Source organism: Oncorhynchus clarkii, chromosome 31 (assembly GCF_045791955.1).
Source record: "Oncorhynchus clarkii lewisi isolate Uvic-CL-2024 chromosome 31, UVic_Ocla_1.0, whole genome shotgun sequence".
NCBI classification, from domain to species: domain Eukaryota; kingdom Metazoa; phylum Chordata; class Actinopteri; order Salmoniformes; family Salmonidae; genus Oncorhynchus; species Oncorhynchus clarkii.
Window position 1 is genome coordinate 32,266,719 of NC_092177.1, and position 25,601 is coordinate 32,292,319.

At 42.7% G+C, this 25,601-nt stretch overlaps 1 protein-coding gene across 3 annotated transcripts; it reads right to left on the minus strand.

Moving 5' to 3' along the window:
- Nucleotides 1-807: 807 nt before the first annotated feature.
- Nucleotides 808-25,407, minus strand: LOC139390732 (syntaxin-3-like). 3 transcript variants are annotated; one of them, XM_071138062.1, is made up of 11 exons: nucleotides 25,033-25,383; nucleotides 5,834-5,908; nucleotides 5,652-5,751; nucleotides 5,475-5,549; nucleotides 5,312-5,382; nucleotides 5,078-5,186; nucleotides 4,921-4,994; nucleotides 4,700-4,834; nucleotides 3,991-4,101; nucleotides 2,664-2,788; nucleotides 812-1,971 (listed from the first exon to the last, which is right to left on the minus strand). In XM_071138062.1, the coding sequence occupies exons 1-10, from the start codon at nucleotides 25,060-25,062 to the stop codon at nucleotides 2,696-2,698; spliced, it is 873 nt and encodes a 290-aa protein (XP_070994163.1). In that variant the 5' UTR covers nucleotides 25,063-25,383; the 3' UTR covers nucleotides 812-1,971; nucleotides 2,664-2,695. The 3 variants fall into 3 exon arrangements, with proteins under 3 accessions (XP_070994164.1, XP_070994163.1, XP_070994162.1); XM_071138063.1 differs by lacking the exon at nucleotides 2,664-2,788 and having other exon boundaries at nucleotides 808-1,971; nucleotides 25,033-25,407; XM_071138061.1 differs by lacking the exons at nucleotides 812-1,971; nucleotides 2,664-2,788; nucleotides 3,991-4,101 and having other exon boundaries at nucleotides 4,159-4,834.
- Nucleotides 25,408-25,601: the final 194 nt, after the last annotated feature.

Genomic DNA, 25,601 nt, shown 5'->3' on the forward strand with positions numbered 1-25,601 from the left:
GACATCTGAACATTGCTGTGCAGTGACACTCCACAACCAACCTGACAGAGCTTGAAGATCTGTATAGAAGAATGGGAGAAACTCCCCAAATACAGGTGTGCCAAGCTTGTAGCGTCATACCCAAGAAGACCCGAGGCTGTAATCACTGCCAAAGGTGCTTCAACACATATGTAAATGTGACAAATTAATACATTTGCTAAAATTTCTAAAAACCTACTTTTGCTTTGTCATTTTGGGGTATTGTGTGTTGATGGGGGATTTTATTTTAATGTGGCTGTAACGTAAACGTCAAGGGGTCTGAATACTATCCGTAGATCATTTTGCAAATCATCAGACATTTTCCCTTCAAACCGAAGGACTGTAAGAGTCTCATCCAAACTCCAATGGAAGCACAGACAACCTATTTCTCCACCATCCCGTAAGACAGTTAAAGGGAATGAAGAACCAAGTGAACAGGAGAGAGCAGGGTCAGCGGGGAGTGTGTGCGTGTCAGTACAGGCCTGTTTGAGTGAATTAAAGAATGAGGGTGTGTGAGAGACTTACATTCTCTTGACTTCAGTACCTTAAACCAGACTCTAGGTGCTGCTGTCATTGCCACTCGTTAACTACTGTATTCCAATACAGCAGATACATTTATTCATGGTGATAGGTGTTCAGAGAAAAATGTGCACCTACAGTCAATGATTCACTCACACTGAATGTGGGATAGTTTGACTGTGTAACCCATCATTCAGATGTGCCAAGTCTGTCAACTCAGTATTGCACAACGCAGCATGAACCACAACACCAGCAGTCTTAACCAAAATATCTGTTTTTAACATTTTATTCCATCATTAAAATCTCTGGCATCCACAATAATACTACAGTGAAGTTCTATTACATTTAAAACGGTCTTGAAATATCCAGACCCTCAGCGATGACCTCAATTACATACTCCACGTGTCCTCTCTCCCTCCTCAAAACCCATTGGATGAGAAAGCCAGAGGTCCCTTCCCACGGACCTTCTCCTCCAATGGGTTTTGAGAAGGAGAGGGGACATGAGTACGTAACTGAGATCTTGTCTCATTTAAAGCCTTGCCATTGGCCACCGTGTCTGTGGTATGGAAATTAATTTAAAATTGGACAGACAGCAACAAAAAAAAAGGCTTAGGCGCAAATCAGATGTTAGACTCATATCTCACCCAAATGCTTAGAGGTTACGTGTGCTTTAGGAGTTTTAAAAACACTATTCAAGCGGCATCAAACACATGCACATTGCTCAACATAGATTGAAGTGAAATCCACTGGTTTCCATCCTCAGTACATATCATGTGATATGGTGAGGTCAACGTTCCTCTGTGAGCTGGAGGAGGCTGTGGCTGGCTGGCTACCTTTCAGCTTGGAGGGTCATCATGGCAAGACAATAAGGCACGGGTGGTGGCAGGGATACATTAAGTCAATGGTTTTTTGTAATGAGAGAGACATGTCATGGATTCCCTTCAGTGTGGATCAAGATCAATCACATTACTGGATACATAGAAAGCAGTTCAGAGAATGTCATTGAAGTGTTGCATGGTGTCCATTTAGTTGTGTGAGGGTAAGGATATACATTACTTAAGATTCCCTTTTTATTGGCATTATCAGAGGCTCATAAACAGTCTCAGTTTTGGTCCTCTTGTTTCTCTTCCAGCTGATGCTCATCCTCTCAGCCACCTCAGGGAAGACACCAGCCAGTCCCATCAGCTGGGCCTTTTTCTATTGGTCAGACATACAGTAAGAGAGGGGGAGGATCCCAGGGCAATGGAAGTGATCGGTTGAGTCTACATCCCCCTCTTTGCCATTACAGCTGGAGGAGGGCAAAATGGAGTGATTATGAAGATGGTTGGGTGGGTGGGGGCCGTGGTCCCTCTATTACCCTACTGTCTGTGATAGGATGACGGCGAGGATGACGACAGCAACCACAGTACAGACCACTGCTATAATGATTGTCTTCTACAGAGAGGGAGAAAAAAACAAACATGGGAGAACAAATACATCAGTACTTACGGTAATAAATGTGGCGGTGATACACAGACAGAATTACCAAGGGAAATGAAGCTCTGAACATGGACGGGAATATCATGCACTGTCAATCATCAGGCAATTCTGATCAACCGGGGGCTCTTTGATGCAGAGCTTCTATTGGCTGATACGAGTCAGCGATTGACAGCAAGTGACATTCCCGCCCATCATAACACAGTGAGTCATCACTTACAGTCAAACAGGCCACACTACACAGCCCAAAGACCCCAATGAGAAACATAGACCCACATATACTACCCCACACATTCACACAGAGCCCAAAGACACCATTGGGAGACTGACACACACAGTGCCAACCAGTGACCCAGCCATAGAGATACATAATGCTATTTCTATGGACCATAACCCTTACCATAAGCAACGAGTGCACTTGTGAAATGCTTCGAAGGAAGTTCAGATAAGACATGCAGTACACCCAGAGATAGCGCCAACACACCTCATAAATAGGCCAAGGAGCATGAACGCCTAAACATTTAAATACCTTCACACCACGCACCCAGAGACAGTCGAAGGAAAATGGAAACAGCCAAAGTTCCAGATCCACCCGCACCGCACCGCACCCCATTGTGACACCCCAGAGTCCCCCCCCCTGCTTTACTCACCCTTTACACAACTCTTATTCAGACACCTTCCATCAATTCTTCTTACTCAATCCCACCGACAACCCAATAATCAGAGCCACTATGGCGAGCACGATAATCAGAATCACCAATATGATCACCCTTTTCTGTGGGAAACAATTAAGTGTCTGTTTAACCACTTTTACAAAATGTTCTCTGTTGAGAAAAATCGGTGTTCACTATCGTGACCACTCCCGAACAGCAGTAACCAGTATTAACACATTTTTTCCCCTGTAGGGTGGAAAAGATGATTATCAAGCCCTGACTACAATCAACACTATGTAGAGAAAGGGTCATGTCTACTTTTCACCACGTATTCCTGGACAAAGCGACAACATCTCTTTTCAAACAGCCTAAAAACACATGCATGACTCAGAGCTAAATGTTACATAAAGTGATCATAAATAACTGGACGAAATACATAAAACTGTAGTTACTGTTGAAAGAAGGAGATTATATACAGCTAGAAAGGAAGTGGAAAATACAAAAGAGCGAGATGGAGAACGACCAGAGAAGTGTACAGTGTATATATATATATATATATATATATCCATCTCCTCTTTCCTATTGGTCCAGATCTGGAGGAGGATGATTCAAGGTTTAGTATGGGGATCGTTGGGAACCAGGATGTCAGGCCAAAAGAGAATGGTCAACGGAGCAGGGGCCAGGGGGCGGGACAAGGGCGTTTCTATAGCCACTCACACGACGGGCATCCTGCTGAAACTTGGCGGCTTTCTTAGGGTTAGCTACCGCCCGCTCTACGAAGCACACCGATTGGTCCATGTTGCTCTCAATTCTGTCAATTATTACACCCTGGCAGAGGGCAGGACATTGCAGGAAAGAGACGTGCAGAGGAATGGAAAGAGAAGAGGGAGAGAGAGACGGACAGAAGACAGAGGGACTACCTGTCCTAATTAGCTATCTGGCATGCTCTGAAAACCTGTAACGGAGGAAGACTGCAAAAATACCGTTGGCTGCAACTGTGTTAAAGCAGGTTAAAACAGTAGTGTATATTTTGCATCTGTGAAATTATTTTTGGTGTGATATGAAAGGGGTTTATGTTTCTAGAACTGTGGCGCAATAAAGAAACGATACCTCTTTAGATGGAGTATTTGGCTGTTTTGGCTGCCAGAGCCAGTCTACCCCGGCAAATAACCTGTAAGGTACTTGGACCATAAGGAATAACGGTAGGCTCCTTAAGAGCACAGCTCGGGCTAACCGCATAGAAGCTTATTAGAAACAGGGACAGTAGCACAGTTGATTAGGTTCAGGCAGATAGCGGTTCTAGCTGATGGACGGGGTGCAGTACCTTGCGTGCTTTGCTCTGGTACTGGATGGCTTTCTTGGTCTCAGTCTTGGCCACCACTATGTGGTCCACAGCTTTAGACACTTGCACCTCTATGTTGTTCACTATGTCACCCTGAAACACACACAGTGAGTATACAGATATAGAACAAATAAAACTTTGCACGCTAACAATACATCAGAGACAAAAACGTCACAAAGAGGGTTATATTAGAAAGAAAGACGACGCTTACCTCGCGCACGGCTTTCCCTCGGAAAGCATAGGACAACCAATGAGATACAGGTGGTTACAGAGATTATATGTAGTGGTGTGGTGACTACCGTATGGGGTTGGGTGGATTCCAACTTTAGTGATTCACAGACCACTGTAGGCTACTAAGATGTTGAATCAAATGTGACCCTTACTGAGAATGTAGACTCCTACTGAAGATGAATGAGTGATGGGAGGGAGACAGATGGATGGTTGGATAGACACACACACAGGGAACTTCTGTCCCAAAGCATGGAGAGAGGAAAAAAGCACTGCGGAAGGAGAAAGGGAAGAGGGTACTGGAAAAGAGAAAGGAAAAACAGATGACAGACAGGGAACGAGGAAGCAAACGAGACAGAAACAAAGACAGTAGGACAGTAGGGTTTAAAAATGCAGATATGAAATAGTGGATGGAGGAATCAATTAATGACTGAATAGACGGATCGGAGGACGAGACGTGTACCTGGCTCTCCACCAGCATGGCGATGTCTACGAACATGTCATGCAGCTCTTTGATGCTGCTCTCCAGACGCACAATGTCTTTGTGTCGCGCCTCGATCTCACTGAGAGCTTGCTTCGAGATCCCAGAGTCCATGATCTAAAGAGAGGAGGTGGTTAGTTGGCATGCATGCACGCACGCGCGCGCGCGCGCACACACACACACACACACACACACTTTCTTACCCCTGAAGTGAAGACAGCAGAGTTTCCCCCCTCTAACATCTCTTCCAGCTCCTCATCTGTCGTGGCTTTTCCAGCTGAGAAACACGAGGATCATTTCAGTATTATAACACACATTTTGGTCCATTTGTGAGTATATAAAACTAAGAATGTAACTCACTGATCTCTAGCTGTCTCCGGATGCGTCCTTTACTCCTCTCCCTGAAGTCCACCTGGGCCTCATTGTACTTGGTCATCACTTCCACAAACTTCCTGGACAGCACTGCATGCTGGGAGGACAGGACAGGGTCACAAGCCGTAACAATCCAATGGTTCGGTATTCATTTCTATGGTCACATTGATGGTTCGGCACAGGGTCAGGTAAAGGGTTCGATGAGAACTTTCGGAGGCTGACCTGTGATTTGCGTATCCGCATGTCGGCTGAAATCCTCTCCTCTTCCTCAGACGCCAGATCCCTCTCGATGGCTGAGAATCAATCAACATCAGTACTCACCCATACCCGTATTAACCAATCAGCATTTAGTCTGTTTGTGCCGTATCATGTGTGAGGGACTCACTTTTGAGTTTGTTCCGGGCGTTGTTAGCCATCTTCTTGATGTTGTTGGTGACAGCCTCCAAGTCATCCTGTGTTTCTGAAGTAAAAAACGCAAATAATACAAATTTTAAAAAACACACTGACAGTAACAGGCAACAAAGACAGAGGGAAGGGAGGGAGCCGAGGCAGTATGTTTTACTCTGGTCTGATGTGGGGGCAGACAGGATGACCGAGTAGAGCTTCTTGACTTCAGACACATTCTCATCAATCTTATCAATGCTGATCCTGATGTCGTCAATCTGAAACAGAGAGAAAAACACAGTCACACACACAGTCAAACACACACACACACACACACACACTTGGGAAAAATGAACTCACCTGAGAGAAAAAGTCATCCATAAAAGCTGCATTGTCGATAGCAATTTCCACTTCCTCATCGTCATTGTCACATGTCTAAGAGGAGAAGCAGAAGGCAATATCAGTACTGTATGTACTGTATTCAAACAGTGGATCCACAGTATATGCACACTACACACTGACGTCATGAGTACAGAGACCACAAGGCTTGGAGATATTGACACTGTGAAGGGCGAGGACAGGGCTGAGGAGTGAACAGAACCAGTTCTTAGCTGACCTCTCCTGCTTAAATAAACACGTAAACAGACTTACTACAAGGCTATATCATCAGCTGGGCACAGAACAGGGTTAAAGCCCCCATCTTTTATTTTTAAATGCTATCAATTTAACTCCAAATCCATATATTTGATCATTTCTTTCTTGAGCTTCCTTTTGCCATTGAACTGCTCATTCTGATTGTGTGGGTGCATTGATACAAATATAAAAATATTTACATACACAGCCCTGATTGGCGGATAGGATAGTCTAGACCAGGAATGGCCAATTTTGATTTACACTGGTCCTGAGGCCTTAAGGTCAACGGCATCATGAACTACCACGTACCAGGACATTATAGCCAAAAACCTGGTTGCCTCTGCCAGGAGGCTGACACTTAGCCTTCCAGTAAGACAATAACCCTTAGCACTAATACAAATCCAAAGAAATGGTTAGTTGACCACAACAACAACAAAAAAATCTACATTTTGCAATGTCCATCTCAGTCTCTGGACTTGAACCTCATTGAAAAAAAACATGGTTTGTATTGAAGGCAGCAGTCCATAAGCTCAGACAAAATGATAAGATAGGACCTGGAAATATTCTGTATGGAGGAATGGTCTAAGACAGTATTTCCCAACCCTGGTCCTCGAGTACCTCCAACAGTACACATTTTTGTTGAAGCCCTGGACAAACACACTTCATTCAGCTCATTGAGGGCTTTATGATTGGTTGACAAGCTTAAGCAGGTGGGCTTGTCCAGGGTTACAATTTTAAAAAATGATGTACTGTTGGAGGTACTGAAGGACCAGGATAGGGAAACACTGGTCTAAGATTCCGCCGAAAGTGGTCTCCAATCTCAGAAAACATTTTATTAAAAGGCTCAGTGTCGCAAGGGGAGTGTGTCAAGTATTAAAAACCTGGCTCTTAGGAACAGTTGAAGTCAGAAGTTTACAAACACCTTAGCAAAATACATTTAAACTCAGTTTCACAATTCCTGACATTTAATCAAAGTAAAAATGCACTGTCTTAAATCAATTAGGATCACCACTTTATTTTAAGAATGTAAAATGTCAGAATAATAGTAGAGAATAATTCATTTCAGCTTTTATTTCTTTCATCACATTCCCAGTGGGTCAGAAGTTTACATACAGTCAATTAGTATTTGGTAGCATTGCCTTTAAATTGTTTAACTTGGGTCAAACGCTTCAGGTAGCCTTCCACAAGCTTCCCACAATAAGTTGAGTGAATTTTGGCCCATTTCCCCTGACAGAGCTGGTGTAACTGAGTCAGGTTTGTAAGGCCTCCTTGCTCGCACACGCTTTTTCAGTTCTGCCCACAATTTTTTTTATAGGATGGAGGTCAGGGCTTTGTTGTCCTTAAACCATTTTGCCACAACTTTGGAAGTATGCTTGGGGTCATTGTCCATTTTAAAGACCCATTTGCAACGAAGCTTTGACTTCCTGACTGATGTCTTGAGATGTTGCTTCAATACAGTGCCTTGCGAAAGTATTCGCCCCCCTTGAACTTTGCGACCTTTTGCCACATTTCAGGCTTCAAACATAAAGATATAAAACTGTATTTTTTTGTGAAGAATCAACAACAAGTGGGACACAATCATGAAGTGGAACGACATTTATTGGATATTTCAAACTTTTTTAACAAATCAAAAACTGAAAAATTGGGCGTGCAAAATTATTCAGCCCCTTTACTTTCAGTGCAGCAAACTCTCTCCAGAAGTTCAGTGAGGATCTCTGAATGATCCAATGTTGACCTAAATGACTAATGATGATAAATACAATCCACCTGTGTGTAATCAAGTCTCCGTATAAATGCACCTGCACTGTGATAGTCTCAGAGGTCCGTTAAAAGCGCAGAGAGCATCATGAAGAACAAGGAACACACCAGGCAGGTCCGAGATACTGTTGTGAAGAAGTTTAAAGCCGGATTTGGATACAAAAAGATTTCCCAAGCTTTAAACATCCCAAGGAGCACTGTGCAAGCGATAATATTGAAATGGAAGGAGTATCAGACCACTGCAAATCTACCAAGACCTGGCCGTCCCTCTAAACTTTCAGCTCATACAAGGAGAAGACTGATCAGAGATGCAGCCAAGAGGCCCATGATCACTCTGGATGAACAGCAGCGATCTACAGCTGAGGTGGGAGACTCTGTCCATAGGACAACAATCAGTCGTATATTGCACAAATCTGGCCTTAATGGAAGAGTGGCAAGAAGAAAGCCATTTCTTAAAGATATCCATAAAAAGTGTTGTTTAAAGTTTGCCACAAGCCACCTGGGAGACACACCAAACATGTGGAAGGTGCTCTGGTCAGATGAAACCAAAATGGAACTTTTTGGCAACAATGCAAAACATTATGTTTGGCGTAAAAGCAACACAGCTGAACACACCATCCCCACTGTCAAACATGGTGGTGGCAGCATCATGGTTTGGGCCTGCTTTTCTTCAGCAGGGACAGGGAAGATGGTTAAAATTGATGGGAAGATGGATGGAGCCAAATACAGGACCATTCTGGAAGAAAACCTGATGGAGTCTGCAAAAGACCTGAGACTGGGACGGAGATTTGTCTTCCAACAAGACAATGACCCAAAACATAAAGCAAAATCTACAATGGAATGGTTCAAAAATAAACATATCCAGGTGTTAGAATGGCCAAGTCAAAGTCCAGACCTGAATCCAATCGAGAATCTGTGGAAAGAACTGAAAACTGCTGTTCACAAATGCTCTCCATCCAACCTCACTGAGCTCGAGCTGTTTTGCAAGGAGGAATGGGAAAAAATGTCAGTCTCTCGATGTGCAAAACTGATAGAGACATACCCCAAGCGACTTACAGCTGTAATCGCAGCAAAAGGTGGCGCTACAAAGTATTAACTTAAGGGGGCTGAATAATTTTGCACGCCCAATTTTTCAGTTTTTGATTTGTTAAAAAAGTTTGAAATATCCAATAAATGTCGTTCCACTTCATGATTGTGTCCCACTTGTTGTTGATTCTTCACAAAAAAATACAGTTTTATATCTTTATGTTTGAAGCCTGAAATGTGGCAAAAGGTCGCAAAGTTCAAGGGGGCCGAATACTTTCGCAAGGCACTGTATATCCACAATTTTCTTTCCTCATGATGCCATCTATTTTGTTGAGTGCACAAGTCCCTCCCTGCAGCAAAGCACCCCCACAACATGATGACCCCCGTGCTTCACGGTTGGGATGTTGTTCTTCGGCTTGCAATCCTCCCTGTTTTTCCTCCAAACAATATGATGGTCATTATGGCCAAACAGATCTATTGTTGTTTCATCAGACCAGAGGACATTTCTCCAAAAAGTACGATCTTTGTCCCCATGTGCAGTTGCAAACCATAGTCTGGCTTTTTTATGGCGGTTTTGGAACAGTGGCTTCTTCCTTGCTGAGTGGCCTTTCAGGTTATGTCGATATAGGACTCGTTTAATAGATGCTTTTGTACCTGTTTCCTCCAGCATCTCCACAAGGTCCTTTGCTGTTGATCTGGGATTGATTTGCACTTTTCGCACCAAAGTACGTTCATCTCTAGGAGACAGAACGCGTCTCCTTCCTGAGCGGTATGGCGGCTGCGTGGTCCCATGGTGTTTATACTTGCGTACTATTGTTTGTACAGATGAACGTGGTACCTTCAGGCATTTGTGGAGGACTTGTGGAGGTATATAATTGTTTTTCCTGAGGTCTTGGCTGATTTCTTTTGATTTTCCCATTATGTCAAGCCTAAGGAGGTACTGAGTTTGAAGGTAGGCCTTGAAATACATCCACAGGTACACCTCCAATTGACTCAACTCAATTAGCCTCAGAAGCTTCTAAAGCAGTAATATCATTTTCTGGAATTTTTCAAGCTGTTTAAAGGCAGTCTACTTAGTGCATGTAAACTTCTGACCCAATGGAATTGTGATACAGTGAATTATAAGTGAAATAATATGTAAACAATTGTTGGAAACATAACTTGTGTCACACACAAAGTAGATGTCCTAACCGACTTGAAAAACTATAATTTGTGGAGTGGTTGAAAAACGAGTTAATGACTCCAACCTAACTATGTAAACTTGCGACTTCAACTGTATGTGTACAATGTCATTCTCTGAGCAACTGTGTTAGTATAATAGAATTTCCCCAAAAAATGAAGCATACAATATAGCTCAGTTTTTCTATTATTTATTTTATACAGTCTTTCTTGCTCATATTTATCAAGGGTGCCAATAATTATGGATCCCAGGGTGGGTGGGTAGGTAGGTGGATAGACTAATAGAGATAGATGGCGAGTGGGAGATGGGGAGGAAAAGAGAGAGCAAGCACTCTAAAATAGTTGGGGCATTATATAACTGGGTTTTGGGAGAATAAAATAAGAACAAATGCTTCCCCATCCTTTTACAGGAAAGGAGAGCGCGAGCAGAGATTCGCCCCCCTCTTCCTTCCTCTCCGTGGGGGCCGATCCGAAGGCCAAAGACGACAACCCAGATGTCATTTCTCTGCTTACAATTATAACATGCGTAAGCGCTCCAACAACTTAAGTTCGGACCGAACACAGAGTTATAGGCCTCAGGAACTTGTGACAATCCAACCTTGAACTTTCTTAACTGCTGAATGTCAATCTCTGTACTATAAAAAAACATTTGAATTCAGTGGCAGTGTTGGTCAAGATTTTTTTTATGAGCATGGATTTATTTCTATTACAGCATATTGGATGACTGTCATTCACATTCCATTCACCCAGTTCAATGTAACATTGATAGGTTTAGGCTCATCACTTTGCTTGTTGTATAATTCCATCTTGCATCTACAAGCTCTCCTCCTCTCACCTTTTGTATTTGCTTGTGGACTTGAATGCACAACACAACAGCTGTCTGTGACCAGGTGCAAACACCTCTCCAAGCCAAACCTTCACACCATAACCTTCACAGCCGACAGTTGTCACCATATTAACGCTATAGTCAACAAATTAGAACTAACGCGTTAGTAAACCCACAAACCAATCCATTTGTACAATCACGTAGTACAGTATACAGCAAGCAGTTTAGCAGTTAATAAATTAATAAAACTGAAAGCTTCCCTAGACTTGGAAAAGCGGCAGCAAAGATTTTCAAAGATATAGACCACAGCACATCATTTCAAATGGGAAATAATGAGTCATAGTGGGTAGAACAAGCAAGGTGGCGGGCAAAGCCACGCACGAGCTAGCGAGATCCTATTGGCACATTCTAGTAAATATTTGCATATTTCCGTTAGGGAACGCCTACTCTGAAGTGCACGTGAGCAGTAACTCAATTCGCCTTTGCATTCCTTCTAAACAACTACATTTTAAAAAACTTTGGCAAAGGGTAAAGTCCACAAAACTTAGTCCACTTTGTTCGCAAGAGATCGTATTGAGATCAAATGTTTCATCGATGAGAAAATTAGCAGAATGTCAGCTAAAATATGTCTCCTTTCATCTTCTCCCACTGCCGGCCAATGGGCTTCCTCGCACTACCATATATGGTAGTAAGTGGAAACACCAAACGGATACTTCACATTTATACAGCCAGTGAAATATCGGTCTCATTGTTCTATCAGTAAAGATGGCGCCGACAGGCCTCCCGGGTGGCGCAGGGGTTAAGGGCGCTGTACTGCAGCGCCAGCTGTGCCATCAGAGTCCCTGGGTTCGCGCCCAGGCTCTGTCTTAACCGGCCGCGACCGGGAGGTCCGTGGGGCGACGCACAATTGGCCTAGCGTCGTCCGGGTTAGGGAGGGCTTGGTCGGTAGGGATGTCCTTGTCTCATCGCGCACCAGCGACTCCTGTGGCGGGCCGGGCGCAGTGCGCGCTAACCAAGGTTGCCAGGTGCACGTGTAGCCTCCGACACATTGGTGCGGCTGGCTTCCTGGTTGGATGCGCGCTGTGTTAAGAAGCAGTGCGGCTGGTTGGGTTGTGTATCGGAGGACGCATGACTTTCAACCTTCATCTCTCCCGAGCCCGTACGGGAGGTGCAGCGATGAGACAAGATAGTAGCTACTACAACAATTGTATACCACGAAATTGGGGAGAAAGGGGTAAAAATTCAAAACAAAAAAAAGATGGCGCCGACAGACATGGCAGCTCTGCTTCTAGCTCCTAAACAATTTGCCAGTATTTTGTTTTTTTGTGTGTCATTCCTTACATTTGCCCAGAATTATTTTCCCTAATATTTAGATATTTCGTAATTCCATTCTTTTAGATGTATGTATTGTTGTGGATTTTTAGATACTACTGCACTGTTGGAGCTAGGAACACAAGCATTTCACTACACCCGCAATAAATGTGTGTATGTGGCCAAAAATAAAATGTATCTGTGCTTGCGGTGTTGGATAGCCATAGCCAGCTAGCTAGCATTCCTCTCTGGTTGTTGAGTATACAAAATTAGCTGCATTAGTTAAGTAAGCGAAAGGTAAACTAAAAGCCCCCCCTTCCTACCTCTCTGCTGCTTCTCCTTCATTTTTTTAAATTAACAAATTAGTTCAAAACTTTTCAACTATTTTCTCTTTCTCTCTTTGAGTCAACTACTTACCACACTTTATGCACTGCTGTGCTAGCTGGCTGTAACGTATGCTTTCAGTACTAGATTACTTCTCTAATCCTTTGATTGGATGGACAGGATATTAGATTGGAGGATGTCCTCCGGAAGTCGTCATAATTACTATGTAAATCTATGGAAGGGGGTAAGAACCATGAGCCTCCAAGCTTTTGTATTGAAGTCAATGTACCCAGAGGACAGAAAGTAACTGTCCTCCGGCTACACCAAAGTGATACACCAGAGGGTGCTGTTGAGGTTACTGTAGACCATTGCAAAACAATGCGTTTTAATCAGTTATTTGGTGTCGTGAATATATTGAGTATAGAGTTGAGGTCGACCGATTATGATTTTCAACACCGATAACGATTATTGGGAGGACCAAAAAAAATCAGATACCGATTAATCGGCCGATTTTTAAAATTTATTTGAAATAATGACATTTACAACAATACTGAATGAAAAAAAAAAGCCTGAAATTCACTGCGTAGGATGGTCTTCCCCTTCCTCCTCTGAGGAGCCTCCACTTTTTGACATCATCCTTTTTGATTTAAAACAAAAAAACTTTCCATTCATGTTTGCCAATGGAAGTGGTCAGGAAGTTACTTTTTTTGACCCAAATGCCAAAACATTCAGGACACAACAGTGCTCAAAGTTGACCCATTTTGCATACTCCCACCATACCATTAGACATCCATTTCTTAATCACTGGGAAATATAAAATATTGAGTTAGATATCATTTAAAACAATAAAACTATTTTATTATTATTATACTCCAGGATGCTGGCCTTCTAGGTAGAGTTGCAAAGAAAAAGCCATATCTCAGACTGGCCAATAAAAAGGAAAAGATTCAGATTGGCAAAAGAACACAGACAGTGGACAGAGGAACTCTGCCTAGAAGGCCATAATCCCGGAGTCACCTCCTCACTGTTGACATTGAGACTGGTGTTTTGCGGGTAACTATTTAATGAAGCTGCCAGTTGAGGACTTGTGAGGCGTCTAGTTTGAGAAACAGACACTCTAATGTACTTGTTCTCTTGCTTAGTTGTGCACCGGGGCCTCCCACTCTTTCTATTCTGATTAGAGACAGTTTGTGCTGTTCTGTGAAGGGAGTAGTACACAGCGTTGTATGAGATCTTCAGTTTCTTTGCAATTTCTTGCATGGAATAGCCTTCATTTCTCAGAACAAGAATATACTGACAAGTTTCAGAAGAAAGTTCTTTGTTTCTGGCCATTTTGAGCCTGTAATCTAACCCACAAATGCTGATTTCCAGATACTCAACTAGTCTGAAAGGTGGCCAGTTTCATTGCTTCTTTAATCAGCACAACAGTTTTCAGCTGTGCTAACATAATTGCAAAAGGGTTTTCTAATGATCAATTAGCTAATCCAAGTTTATCATTTTAAAGGCTAACACAATGTGCCATTGGAGCACAGGAGTGATGGTCGCTGATAATGGGCCTCTGTATGCCTATGTAGATATTCCATAAAAAATTTGCCGTTTCCAGCTACAACAGTCATTTACAACGTCAACACTATTTTCTGATCAATTCAATGTTATTTTAAATGGACAAAAAAAAAAAGTGATTTTCTTTCAAAAAAGGACATTTCTTAGTGACCCTGAACTTTTGAATGGTAGTGTACATCAACCGTTTGTCTTTTCCAGTGATTAAAACATGGATGTCTCAGTCATGGTCAGTTGGGGTTTGCAAAATGGGTCAACTTCGAGCACCTTTATCTCTTGAATATTTTGGCATTCAGGTCAAAACGTAACTTTCTGAGCACTTCAACAATGGGCAAATGTGTATAGAAGGTTTCGTTCAATTCAAAAAGGGGTGCTGTCAAAAAGTGATTCCATTCAAATGTATTTACCCCATTGTAAAAGTAGCAGAACAAGAAGTCTGTTTTTATTGTTCAATTTAAAGTTGCATCAGTTTCATATCAACTAACGTCTAATGATGAACGTAATTTGACTATATAATCTTGTGATTCAGGACGCATCACTTGCCATTGGCCTTGGCTCTACAGACTTTTGCCTTTTAGCCACAAGGCTTTTTTGTTGCCATTTGCTCTTTAGCCACTAAGGCTTAGCCACTAAGGCTAACATCCATTTAAGCCTCTAGCGCTATTAGCCTTTGCATTTTGACATGACTACCCTGTCATGAAGGAAGCACTTCATTAAAACTTTTACTTCGACCAGATCCTTTGACTTAAGTTTTACCTTTAGAGTCAACTTTGCTATTGCTTTTACAACTAACTGTTGTACTAGTAGAGTGAACGTCAGTTATGTCACACAGTAGTACTTTATGACCGCGAGTTGAGCAAGGGACTTAATCCTAATTTCTCCTGTAAATCGCTCTGGCTAGGAGCATCTGCTAAACAACAAGAAAATAAATTAAGTCTAAGTTAATCGTTAGAACCATATTTGGGGCATTGTTAAATCTCTGAGCTGTTTCCCAAAAACATCATGATTAATGTTGCACTTCAAAAACACTCGTAACCTAACACCTGCCTCAGATCACTCGTAGAATAGCTAAGTGTGTCATTATGCTTTCTTGCCATCAATTTATATACACAGAAGAGCTCCGCTAAACATAGAATCACATGGTTTAGCCGTCTCTCTGTGACTGCCGATATGACTGAGCGTCTACATTTAACCTTGCGTAACATCCTAGATGCAGTCGCACCACTTAAAAACAAAAAAAAAACATTTGTCACAAGAAATGAGCTTCCAGTATACAGAAAAAAACCTGAGCGCTGAAGCAAGCTTCAAGAAAATTGGAATGGAAATTACACTCCACCAAACTGGAAGTCTTCTGACTACCTTGGAGACAGTAGCGTGCAATATCGAAAGAGCCCTCACTGCTGCTCATTCAGTCTATTTTTCCAACCTAATTGATGAGAATAAGAACAATACAAAATGCATTTTTGATACTGTCGTAAAGCTAACTAAAAATCAGCATTCCCCAAGACAGGAAGGCTTTTACTTCATCAGTGATGAATTCATGAAATCCTTAGATGAAAAGATTATGATCATTAGAAAGCAAAATTACAGACTCCTCTTTGAATCTGCGTATTTCTCCAAAGCTCAATTTTCGAGTGTGCACAGAACTGCCAGGACCAATGGAGACACTCAAGTTTTTAAATCCTATATCTTGATACATTCACGAAAATAGTCATGGCCTCTAAGCATTCCAGCTGAACTCCAACTAAACTACTGGAAGAGCTACGTCCTGGCCTACCTATGCTGAACATAATAAAACGGCTCCCTATCCTCTGGCTGTGTACCAAACTCACTAAAAAAGTGGCAGCAATAAAGCCTCTCCTGAAAAAGCCAAACCTCGACCTGGAAAATGTTTTAAAAAACTAAACAATTGGCCTATATCAAATCTCCCATTCCTCTCAAAAGGAAAATGTAAAAGCTGTTGCACATCAACTCACTGCCTTCCCGATGACAAAAAAATGAATACAAAACGCTTCAGTCTTGTTTTAGGCCCCATCATAGTACTGAGACTGCACTCGAAGGTGGTAAATGACGTCAGACCAAGGCTCTGCATCGGTCCTCGTGCTCCTAGACCATAGTGCCGCTTTTGACACCATCGATCACCACATTATTTTGGAGAGATTGGAACCCTAATTGGTCTACACGGACTAGTTCTTGCCTGGTTTAGATATCTGTCAGAAAGATATCAGTTCGTCTCTGTGGATGGTTTGTGCTTTGAGAAATCAATTGTAAGTGTCGGTGTTCGTCAAGGTTCCGTTTTAGGACCACTATTGTTTTCACTATATATATATATATATATATCATTCAGAAACACAATGTTAACTTTCACTGCTATGGGATGACACAAAGCTGTAAATTTCAATGAAACATGCTGAAGCCCCACAATTGCCTAGCCTGGAAGCCAGACATAAGTGGATGGTGGAAAATGTTTGACTTTTAAACTCAGACAAAACAGAGATGCTAGTTCTAGGTCCCAAAGAAACAAAGTTATCTTCAGTTAGCGCTAAACACGGATGTTAGAATCTTTTACTAGAACCAAAAACATTTGATCATATTACTCCAGTGCTAGCCTCTCTACACAGGCTTCCTGTTAAGGCTAGGGATGATTTCAAGGTTTTACTGCTAACCTACAAACATTACATGGGCCTGCTCCTATCCATCTTTTCAATTTGGTCCTGCCGTACATACCTACACGTATGCTACGGTCACAAGACGCAGGCCTCCTTATTGTCCCTAGAATTTCTAAGCAAACAGCTGGAGGCAGGGCTTTCTCCTATAGAGCTCTATTTTTATGGAATGGTCTGCCTATCCATGTGAGAGATGCAGACTCGGTCTCGACCTTTAAGTCTTTATTGAAGACTCATCTCTTCAGTTGGTCCTATGATTGAGTGTAGTCTGGCCCAGAGGTGCGAAGGTGAATGACAAGGCACTGGAGCGACGAACTGTCCTTGCTGTCTGCCTGGCCGGCTCCCATCTCTCCACTGGGATTTCTCTGCCTCTGAGTCACAGGCTTACTAGTGCTCTTCCACACCGTCCCTAGGAGGGGTGCGTCACTTAAGTAGGTTGAGTCACTGCCGTGATTTTCATGTCCGGTTTTGCGCCCCCTCAGACTCATGCGGTGGGAGGGCTATACTCAGCCTTGTCTCAGTGAAGTAAGTTGGTGGTCTGTTGATATCCCTTTAGTGGTGTGGGGACTGTGGTTATATCCTGCCTGGTTGGCCCTGTCCTGGGGGTATCGTCAGACGGGCAGTGTCCCCCAACACCCCGTCTCAGCTTCCGGTATCTATGCTGCAATAGTCGATGTCAGCCTTTCTTAAAGTATGGGTCGCAGACCTGTTAATGGTGGGTTGCGATGCGTTAGAGTAAATGTATCATTATTTCATTCATTACTGGAATTGATTTGGCCAAGTGCAACTGTGCTCTCATTGCGCTCTCTGCTGAGCAGTGGTGTCAGTTTGGCAGCTGCACGAGTGGGAGGGAGATACCCGTGTGCTTCGCCGGTTCACCAGATCTTTTTTCTGCAGTTTTCTTGAAGATCACTCCGCGACCCACACGCTGCAACGCTGTTGTTCAGCGGTAGATGATGCGCTGTCTGCCAATGACTTGTCATTCCCACTCGCCATCAAATAAGTCAAGCCAGCCACAAGTTCTGGCTGAGCACAATTGTCATGAAACGCGAATACGGTGAAACACGATTGCGTTTCTTCTCGTCTCTTGGTTTCATACAAACTTTGAGAAATAAGGAGCGCCCACAATGTCTTTTTTTGCGGGGAAGTGCTTAGTAACGAGTCTCAAAACTAACAAATTAAAAAAAGACACGTCCTGACCAAACATCCACAGCATGACGGTAAACCCAGGGAGTTCTTTCAGAACAGGGAAGAATGCTTCAGGAAACAGTGCTTCAACACTGGAAAAGTAAATCAGCTAACATTGTTGTCGTTTTATAACAGATGATATGCAGAAATAGTAGTAGATGTGAGCTTCTCTTTCAAACAATTCCCTTGTACACAGCTAATATACAGTGGGGCAAAAATGTATTTAGTCAGCCACCAATTGTGCAAGTTCTCCCATTTAAAAAGATGAGGCCTGTAATTTTCATCATAGGTACACTTCAACGATGACAGACAAAATGAGAAGAAAAAAAATCCAGAAAATCACATTGTAGGATTTTTTATGAATTTATTTGCAAATTATGGTGGAAAATAAGTATTTGGTCACCTACAAACAAGCAAGATTTCTGGCTCTCACAGACCTGTAACTTCTTCTTTAAGAGGCTCCTCTGTCCTCCACTCGTTACCTGTATTAAATGGCACCTGTTTGAACTTGTTATCAGTATAAAAGACACCTGTCCACAACCTCAAACAGTCACACTCCAAACTCCACTATGGCCAAGACCAAAGAGCTGTCAAAGGACACCAGAAACAAAATTGTAGACCTGCACCAGGCTGGGAAGACTGAATCTGCAATAGGTAAGCAGCTTGGTTTGAATAAATCAACTGAGGGAGCAATTATTAGGAAATGGAAGATATACAAGACCACTGATAATCTCCTTCGATCTGGGGCTCCACGCAAGATCTCACCATGTCGGGTCAAAATGATCACAAGAACGGTGAGCAAAAACCCCAGAACCACACGGGGGGACCTAGTGAATGACCTGCAGAGAGCTGGGACCAAAGTAACAAAGCCTACCATCAGTAACACACTACGCCACCAGGGACTCAAATCCTGCAGTGCCAGACGTGTCCCCCTGCTTAAGCCAGTACATGTCCAGGCCCGTCTGAAGTTTGCTAGAGAGCATTTGGATGATCCAGAAGAAGATTGGGAGAATGTCATATGGTCAGATGAAACCAAAATATAACTTTTTTGTAAAAACTCAACTCGTCGTGTTTGGAGGACAAAGAATGCCGAGTTGCATCCAAAGAACACCATACCTACTGTGAGGCATGGGGGTGGAAACATCATGCTTTGGGGCTGTTTTTTATGCAAAGGGACCAGGACGACTGATCAGTGTAAAGGAAAGAATGAATGGGGCCATGTATCGTGAGATTGATTGAAAACCTCCTTCCATCAGCAAGGGCATTGAAGATGAAACATGGCTGGGTCTTTCAGCATGACAATGATCCCAAACACACCGCCCGGGCAACGAAGGAGTGGCTTCGTAAGAAGCATTTCAAGGTCCTGGAGTGGCCTAGCCAGTCTCCAGATCTCAACCCCATAGAAAATCTTTGGAGGGAGTTGAAAGTCTGTGTTGCCCAGCAACAGCCCCAAAACATCACTGCTCTAGAGGAGATCTGCATGGAGGAATGGGCCAAAATACCAGCAACAGTGTGTGAAAACCTTGTGAAGACTTACAGAAAACGTTTGACCTCTGTCATTGCCAACAAAGGGTATATAACTTTTGTTATTGACCAAATACTTATTTTCCACCATAATTTGCAAATACATGTGATTTTCTGGATTTTTTTTTTTCTCATTTTGTCTGTCATAGTTGAAGTGTACCTATGATGAAAATTACAGGCCTCATCTTTTTAAGTGGGAGACCTTTCACAATTGGTGGCTGACTATATACTTTTTTGCCCCACTGTAACTAGATGGCTAACGTTTATCAGTAGCTTGCTAGCTTGCTTTGGTTGTGTACAACCCTAAGTAACAGTACATATGAAGATGAAAAAGATTAGTACATCTTACTGTAGAAATGATCTGAACTAGAATAAACTAATTGGAACGAGATGCTTTTTGAGGCAAACCCACTCACAGTTCTGGGTTGCTCATCTACAGCAGGAAGTGGTCTTCTGCCTGGCTGAGAAAGCAGTAGATGTTCTGATCCAGTTTGGCACCACATACCTATGCGAGTCAGGGCTCTCAACTCTGGCATACAGAAACAGACTCCATGCTGAGCAAGACCTCAGGGTTGCACAATCAAAAACTGGGCCCAGAATAGACATGCTGGTTGAAGCATCAACCACACACACACACACCTCAATAGGTTTGTGTGTGCGCGCGCATGTGTTTTCTGCTCTACATTTGTGTGATCAAAAATAAACATGAATAGCTATTTATATTATTATATTTGTTATGTCTATATTGCATTTGTTTTAGGCTTGCATAAGAGCAATTAAATGTTCCGATATTTACATATAGTTGCATGTTTTCATAAACTTGGGTCCCAGGAAAACAGACTTTCTAATTTGGGTCCCAGGCTTAAAAAGTTCAAGAACCCCTGGTCTATATACCGGGGGAGCTAGGGTCAGTATTATATTTGGTGTAATTCTCCGGCCTTATCTGGTGTCCTGTATGAATTTAAGTATGCTCCCTCCCTAGGACAATGACTCAGGACTACCTGGCCTGATGACTCCTGGCTGTCCCCAGTCCACCTGGTTGTGGTGCTACTCCAGTTCCAACTGTTCTTCCTGCGGCTATGGAGCCCTGACCTGTTCACCGGACGTGCTACCTTGACCCGGACCTTCTCTTTTTTAGACTCTCCCCCACTCTCTCTCTACCACACCTGGTGTCGCGACCTCTGAATGCTCAGCTATGAAAAGCCAATTTACTCCTGAGGTGCTGACCTGTTGCACCCTCGACAACCTCTGTGATTATTATTATTATTATTAGACCCTTCTGGTCCATTAAAATATAAAAAGTAGTTGAGTTCAGTTTTGCTACTTGTAGGCTACTGTCTGCAATTGGTCTCAATATACTTCATGTGTAGCATAAAATGCGCCAAATAGGGGATTTAGTTCAGTTTTATTGGTTAAGCGTTTGAATAAGCCACCTCAATATTTGCTACTGTAGGTGGTAATATCGCTCTAGGAACTGATCCATCTTCAGTCTTGTAACATAATTTTGATGTTAAGATATGGATGGAGGCGAAAGAAAAACGCACACCTGTTCAGGCGAGGTGCAATAGAAAACTTGAAAAAGAGATCCGCACAATCCAGAAAGTTAAGACGCAATCAGTTTATAACCATCTGAGCTGGAGAAAGCTGATCCGAGAACAGCGCCCTTTCAATCCCATCAATATCGACACATTCTCCAACAACGCACTTCGCAACCATTCTCTCTGCGCTGTGTTGAGAGAAAAAAAACAAACGTTACATCTTCGGCCGTTGTAGAAAGATACATCCTTAAAAACACTCGTAAGCCTAACACGGAACCCAAACCAGCTGCGTGCGTGCGCCATTGTGCATAAATGTATTTTGTCCCCCCACATCAAACGCGATCACGACACGCAGGTTAAAATACCAAAACAAACTCTGAACCAATTATATTAAATTTGGGGACAGGTCGAAAAGCATTAAATATTTATGGCAATTTAGCTAACATTTAGCTAACTAGGTCCTCTAATCCGCCAATTAATCCACACAAAACGGTCAACCAAATCTTTTCTAGTCATCTCTCCTCCTTCCAGACCTTTTCTCCTCTTCACTTTATATGGCGATTGGCAACTTTCATAAATTAGGTGCATTACTGCCACTGACCTCGTTCGTCTTTCAGTCACCCACATGGGTATAACCAATGAGGAGATGGCACGTGGGTAGCTGCTTCTATAAACCAATGAGGAGATATGAGAGGCAGGACTTGCAGTGCGATCTGCGTCAGAAATAGAACTGACTTCTATTTTAGCCCTTGGCAACGCAGACGCTCATTGGCGCACACGAGCAGTGTGGGTGCAATAATTGAATAACATAGATTTCTAAATGTATTTTGCAATGCTCGCACACGCGAGCGGTGTAGTCAGCCTGTAAGTTCAATCGCTATCGGGAAGCCGGGACCTGGTCTAAGTCAAGACAAGACAGGGCCACTTAAGTTCTCACAAGTCTCAGAGTCAGTTAATTTCCCTGTCAATCACATCCCATACAAGTTGGACACAAAACAAATACAGTCTGTTTTTAAAATCATAAAACTGGAAAGGAAAGGTTCACCAGGATCTTTTTTTTATTTTTATATATTTTTTTTACAACAAGAGAGAGCTGTATATCGACACACTTGTGATTTACACTGGCACTATACACTGCCACACTCGCATGCCTTGTCAAAACACACACAAACAGTCTCTCTCTCTCTTTCACACAGTGGTAGTGCTGCGGCAGTGAGATAAGACTAAGCACTCGTTTCCTTCCTGTCTTCTCACTTAGTCGCTCTCATTCAGCATAAACAAGGAAGAGAGGGAATAAAATGTGAGAAAGAGAGAGAGGGTTGTGATGAGTATCGTGTGCATCAGTTTAACACCGAGACCACAAGGTTAAGAGGGAGTGTCTCTCTTTCTCCCGTTAGTCATCGGTTATAAGAAACTTCCACAACCAGACTCATAAACAGCAAACCGGTCTTGTGATTTACAACTCCACCTGCCTTTGTGATTAGAGGCTTCAGATTCTGCATATGTAGCTCGAGGTACACCTAGTTGCATATTTCCCCTGTAACAGGGTAAATAACTAGACAGACAGTCTTTACAACGGCACTGCATCACTGATCATTCGTCTATAGACATACGTTCGATTGGTCCTTGATCTATAGGGTCATCATAATGGAGCCGTTTCATTGGTCCTCACATTGTATTTCCGCTACGATGCTTAAACTCAACCATATATTCTTCCTGGATCTAGTCTAGTACATTAATGCCGTGAAAGACTTTACAGACAAACAGATCATGCTTATGTTGGACAGGGGCTCCAATTAGATTACACTATCCCTAATAACTGTTTTGGGATCAGCATTTCCTCTCTGAGAGCTGAACCATTCCCAATGTGAATTTTACTACACCACAGAGAGAGAATGACAGGTTGTGGAGAGAGAGGGATAGTCTGGAAAGAGATTGAAGTAAGAGAGGCACCCTTGCTGTCAAAGGCTACTGTGACTGAAGCCCGAGAGATAAGTCTCTGGATATTGTGACTGATTGAGGGCGACACTGCACTGGAGTGAGACTAGTGCATAAAGGCCACACTACGGGAGACAAGACAACCACTTTGAGTGTCACTGTGTACCTGAGGGATGCATGTCTGAACATGTCTTTAGAGTACAGTCAGACTGCTGTACAGAGAAGGCAATCTATATGGAGATCTAGCTGTAGAGTTACTACAAAGACCAGACTGAATATAATATGTGTCCAGGGAAACTGTCACCCTCATTTCCTGTTGTAGTCTGTTCTGTCTACTGCACCTGTCAGCTGACGTTTTCATGCTCCGAGCACAACAATACAGCCACACCAAGTTAAACATTAAAAGGAAAACAGATGAGAGAACCCTACAGATGTTCAAGGCCTCCCGTCAGTCTTGTTTTATGTAAATGGCCGTCCCTAAACAAACTGCCACACCATTTTGACTTTACTTACCCTTCCAGTAGAAATCCATTGTACCTGGGAGATTACGACTCAGGGCACCATTTGACAAACTAAACATGGCACATATTTGTCCACCAATAAGACCATGGTAACAGAATCTGACACGGCTGGAGTGGATCAGCAGCGCCTCACCCAAAGGCTAACCGGACATTCTTCAACTTCAAATTTACATCCTGGTTGTTTTGTGTTAGAAACTAGGCTACAGACTTTCACATTGAGTGGGTTAATGTCTAAATAACCAATACAAGTTCTAGGCTAATAGAGTGTGGAAAGGGATCTGAGATGTTGAACAATCACCAATCTCACCACTATAGGCCTTGCATTACACTACTGATTGTTAATTAGTATAGGTGTCAATTACAACTGCAGCTTAATTACAGGAGATTATAAACAAATGGTGGGAATGAAAGCCTACAACTGTCAGCCCAAATTGGAAATCAATTGACCACGTGATGCCACATTCTCCAATACCCGAAGCACGCCAGGACACAGTGCACACTTGACACACCCGTGATCCCGTTACCTCAACCCCCCACTCGCTGACTGCCACACAAAACACCAACATGTCCCCAAGAGAGACACAGGCAATGACACTGAACAAGAACATCAATACTTTACATGTTGTGTTTGTTTCATGAGCTGAAATAAAAAATCCCAGAAATGTTCCATACACTTCCCTGTTAGTGACCATTTCCCCTTAGACAAGATAATCCATTCAACTGACAGGTGTGGCATATCAAGAAGCTGATTAAGCAGCATGATCACAAAGGCGTACCTTGTGCTGTGGACAATAAAAGGTCACTCTAAAATGTGCAGTTGTCTCACAACACCACAGATGTCTCAAGTTGAGGAAGCGTGCAATTGGCATGCTGATGGCAGGAATGTCCACCAGAGCTGTTGCCAGATAATTGAATGTTCACTTCTCTACCATAAGCCTCAAATTGTTTTACAGAATTTGGCAGTATGTCCAACCGGCCTCACAACTGCAGAGTATTTCTGTCTAATAAAGCAATTTTGTGGGGGGAAACGTATTCTGATTGGCTGGTCCTGGCTGCCAAGTAGGTGGACCTATGCCCTTCCAGGCCCACCCACCCTGCACCCCTGCCCAGTCATGTGAAATCCATAGATTAGGGACTAATTTATTTATTTTAAATCAACTGATTTCCTTATATTAACTGTAACTCAGTAAAAATCTTTGAAATTGTTGCACGTTTGCGTTTATATTTTAGTTCAATATAAATATCCAAATTGATGAAAAATAAAACCATAACAGAAACGATTCTCTTTTCCATCTCTCATGCATCTTTTCAATCGTAATTAAAGTAATTCATTATGTAGCCATGTAATGAAATCAAATAGCGGCAGTCCAAATAGGGTTTCAAATAGGCTGATGAATAGCTTGTAAACTGCCTAATAACACTAATAATAAGTTAAATAATTTTGTCGAATGATTCACTTCCTTGCATAGACCACTTGTAATTTGCATGCTGGCCCACACAGGAGGTTCTAACATTTGTCTCGCTCAGTGAAAAGGTGCCCCTGTCACACTTCCCAGACCTCACTTACTGCTTTAAGTTGTTCCAATCGGTCCTTCATCTTGACGACTGTTAATAAACAAGCTAAAAAATAAATACAGTAATCTATATCTTAAAAACACAATCCCCAATCTGTGAAATCCCTCAACCAGCTGGACAGCTAGCTGTTGAACTGAATCCCACCGCCAACCAAAGTATGGCAAGGTTCTTCTTAAAATGACTTTTGCTGCTGAAATACTGCTTTTTCCACCAATAGTCCATACAATATGGCCGCTAGGGGAGAAACTAAATCTCTTCCTCTTCGGTCTGGGGATTAAAACAAATTGTGTACACCCTGCATAATTTCTCTCGCTCGCCACAAGTAATTGTTATAAAACGCACTTTCGAGCTCACGCATGCGCGAAAGGCTCCTTGCTTGTCCAGTTGTCGTGTATGGGGCCACGCCCAGACCAGCGTGATACCTACCTGTGCGTGTTGGCCAACCATGTCCTATAAAGGGGAGGTATCTTCTCAGTGGAATTCATGTAACTTTAGTGTGTTTTCACATATAGTCATCTTTAAAGTAATAATAATAATATTTGTACCATGTTGTGTCGCTGC

Bases quoted from the DNA above. Each gene is read 5' to 3' on its own strand.
- LOC139390732 (XM_071138061.1), bottom strand. From the start codon at position 25,062: ATGAAGGACCGATTGGAACAACTTAAAGCA. The intron at 5,550-5,651 runs GTAAAACATACT...TTTTTACTTCAG, and splicing joins TGCCCCCACATCAGACCAGA to AAACACAGGATGACTTGGAG. The intron at 4,995-5,077 runs GTGAGTTACATT...CGTGTTTCTCAG, and splicing joins CCGGAGACAGCTAGAGATCA to CTGGAAAAGCCACGACAGAT.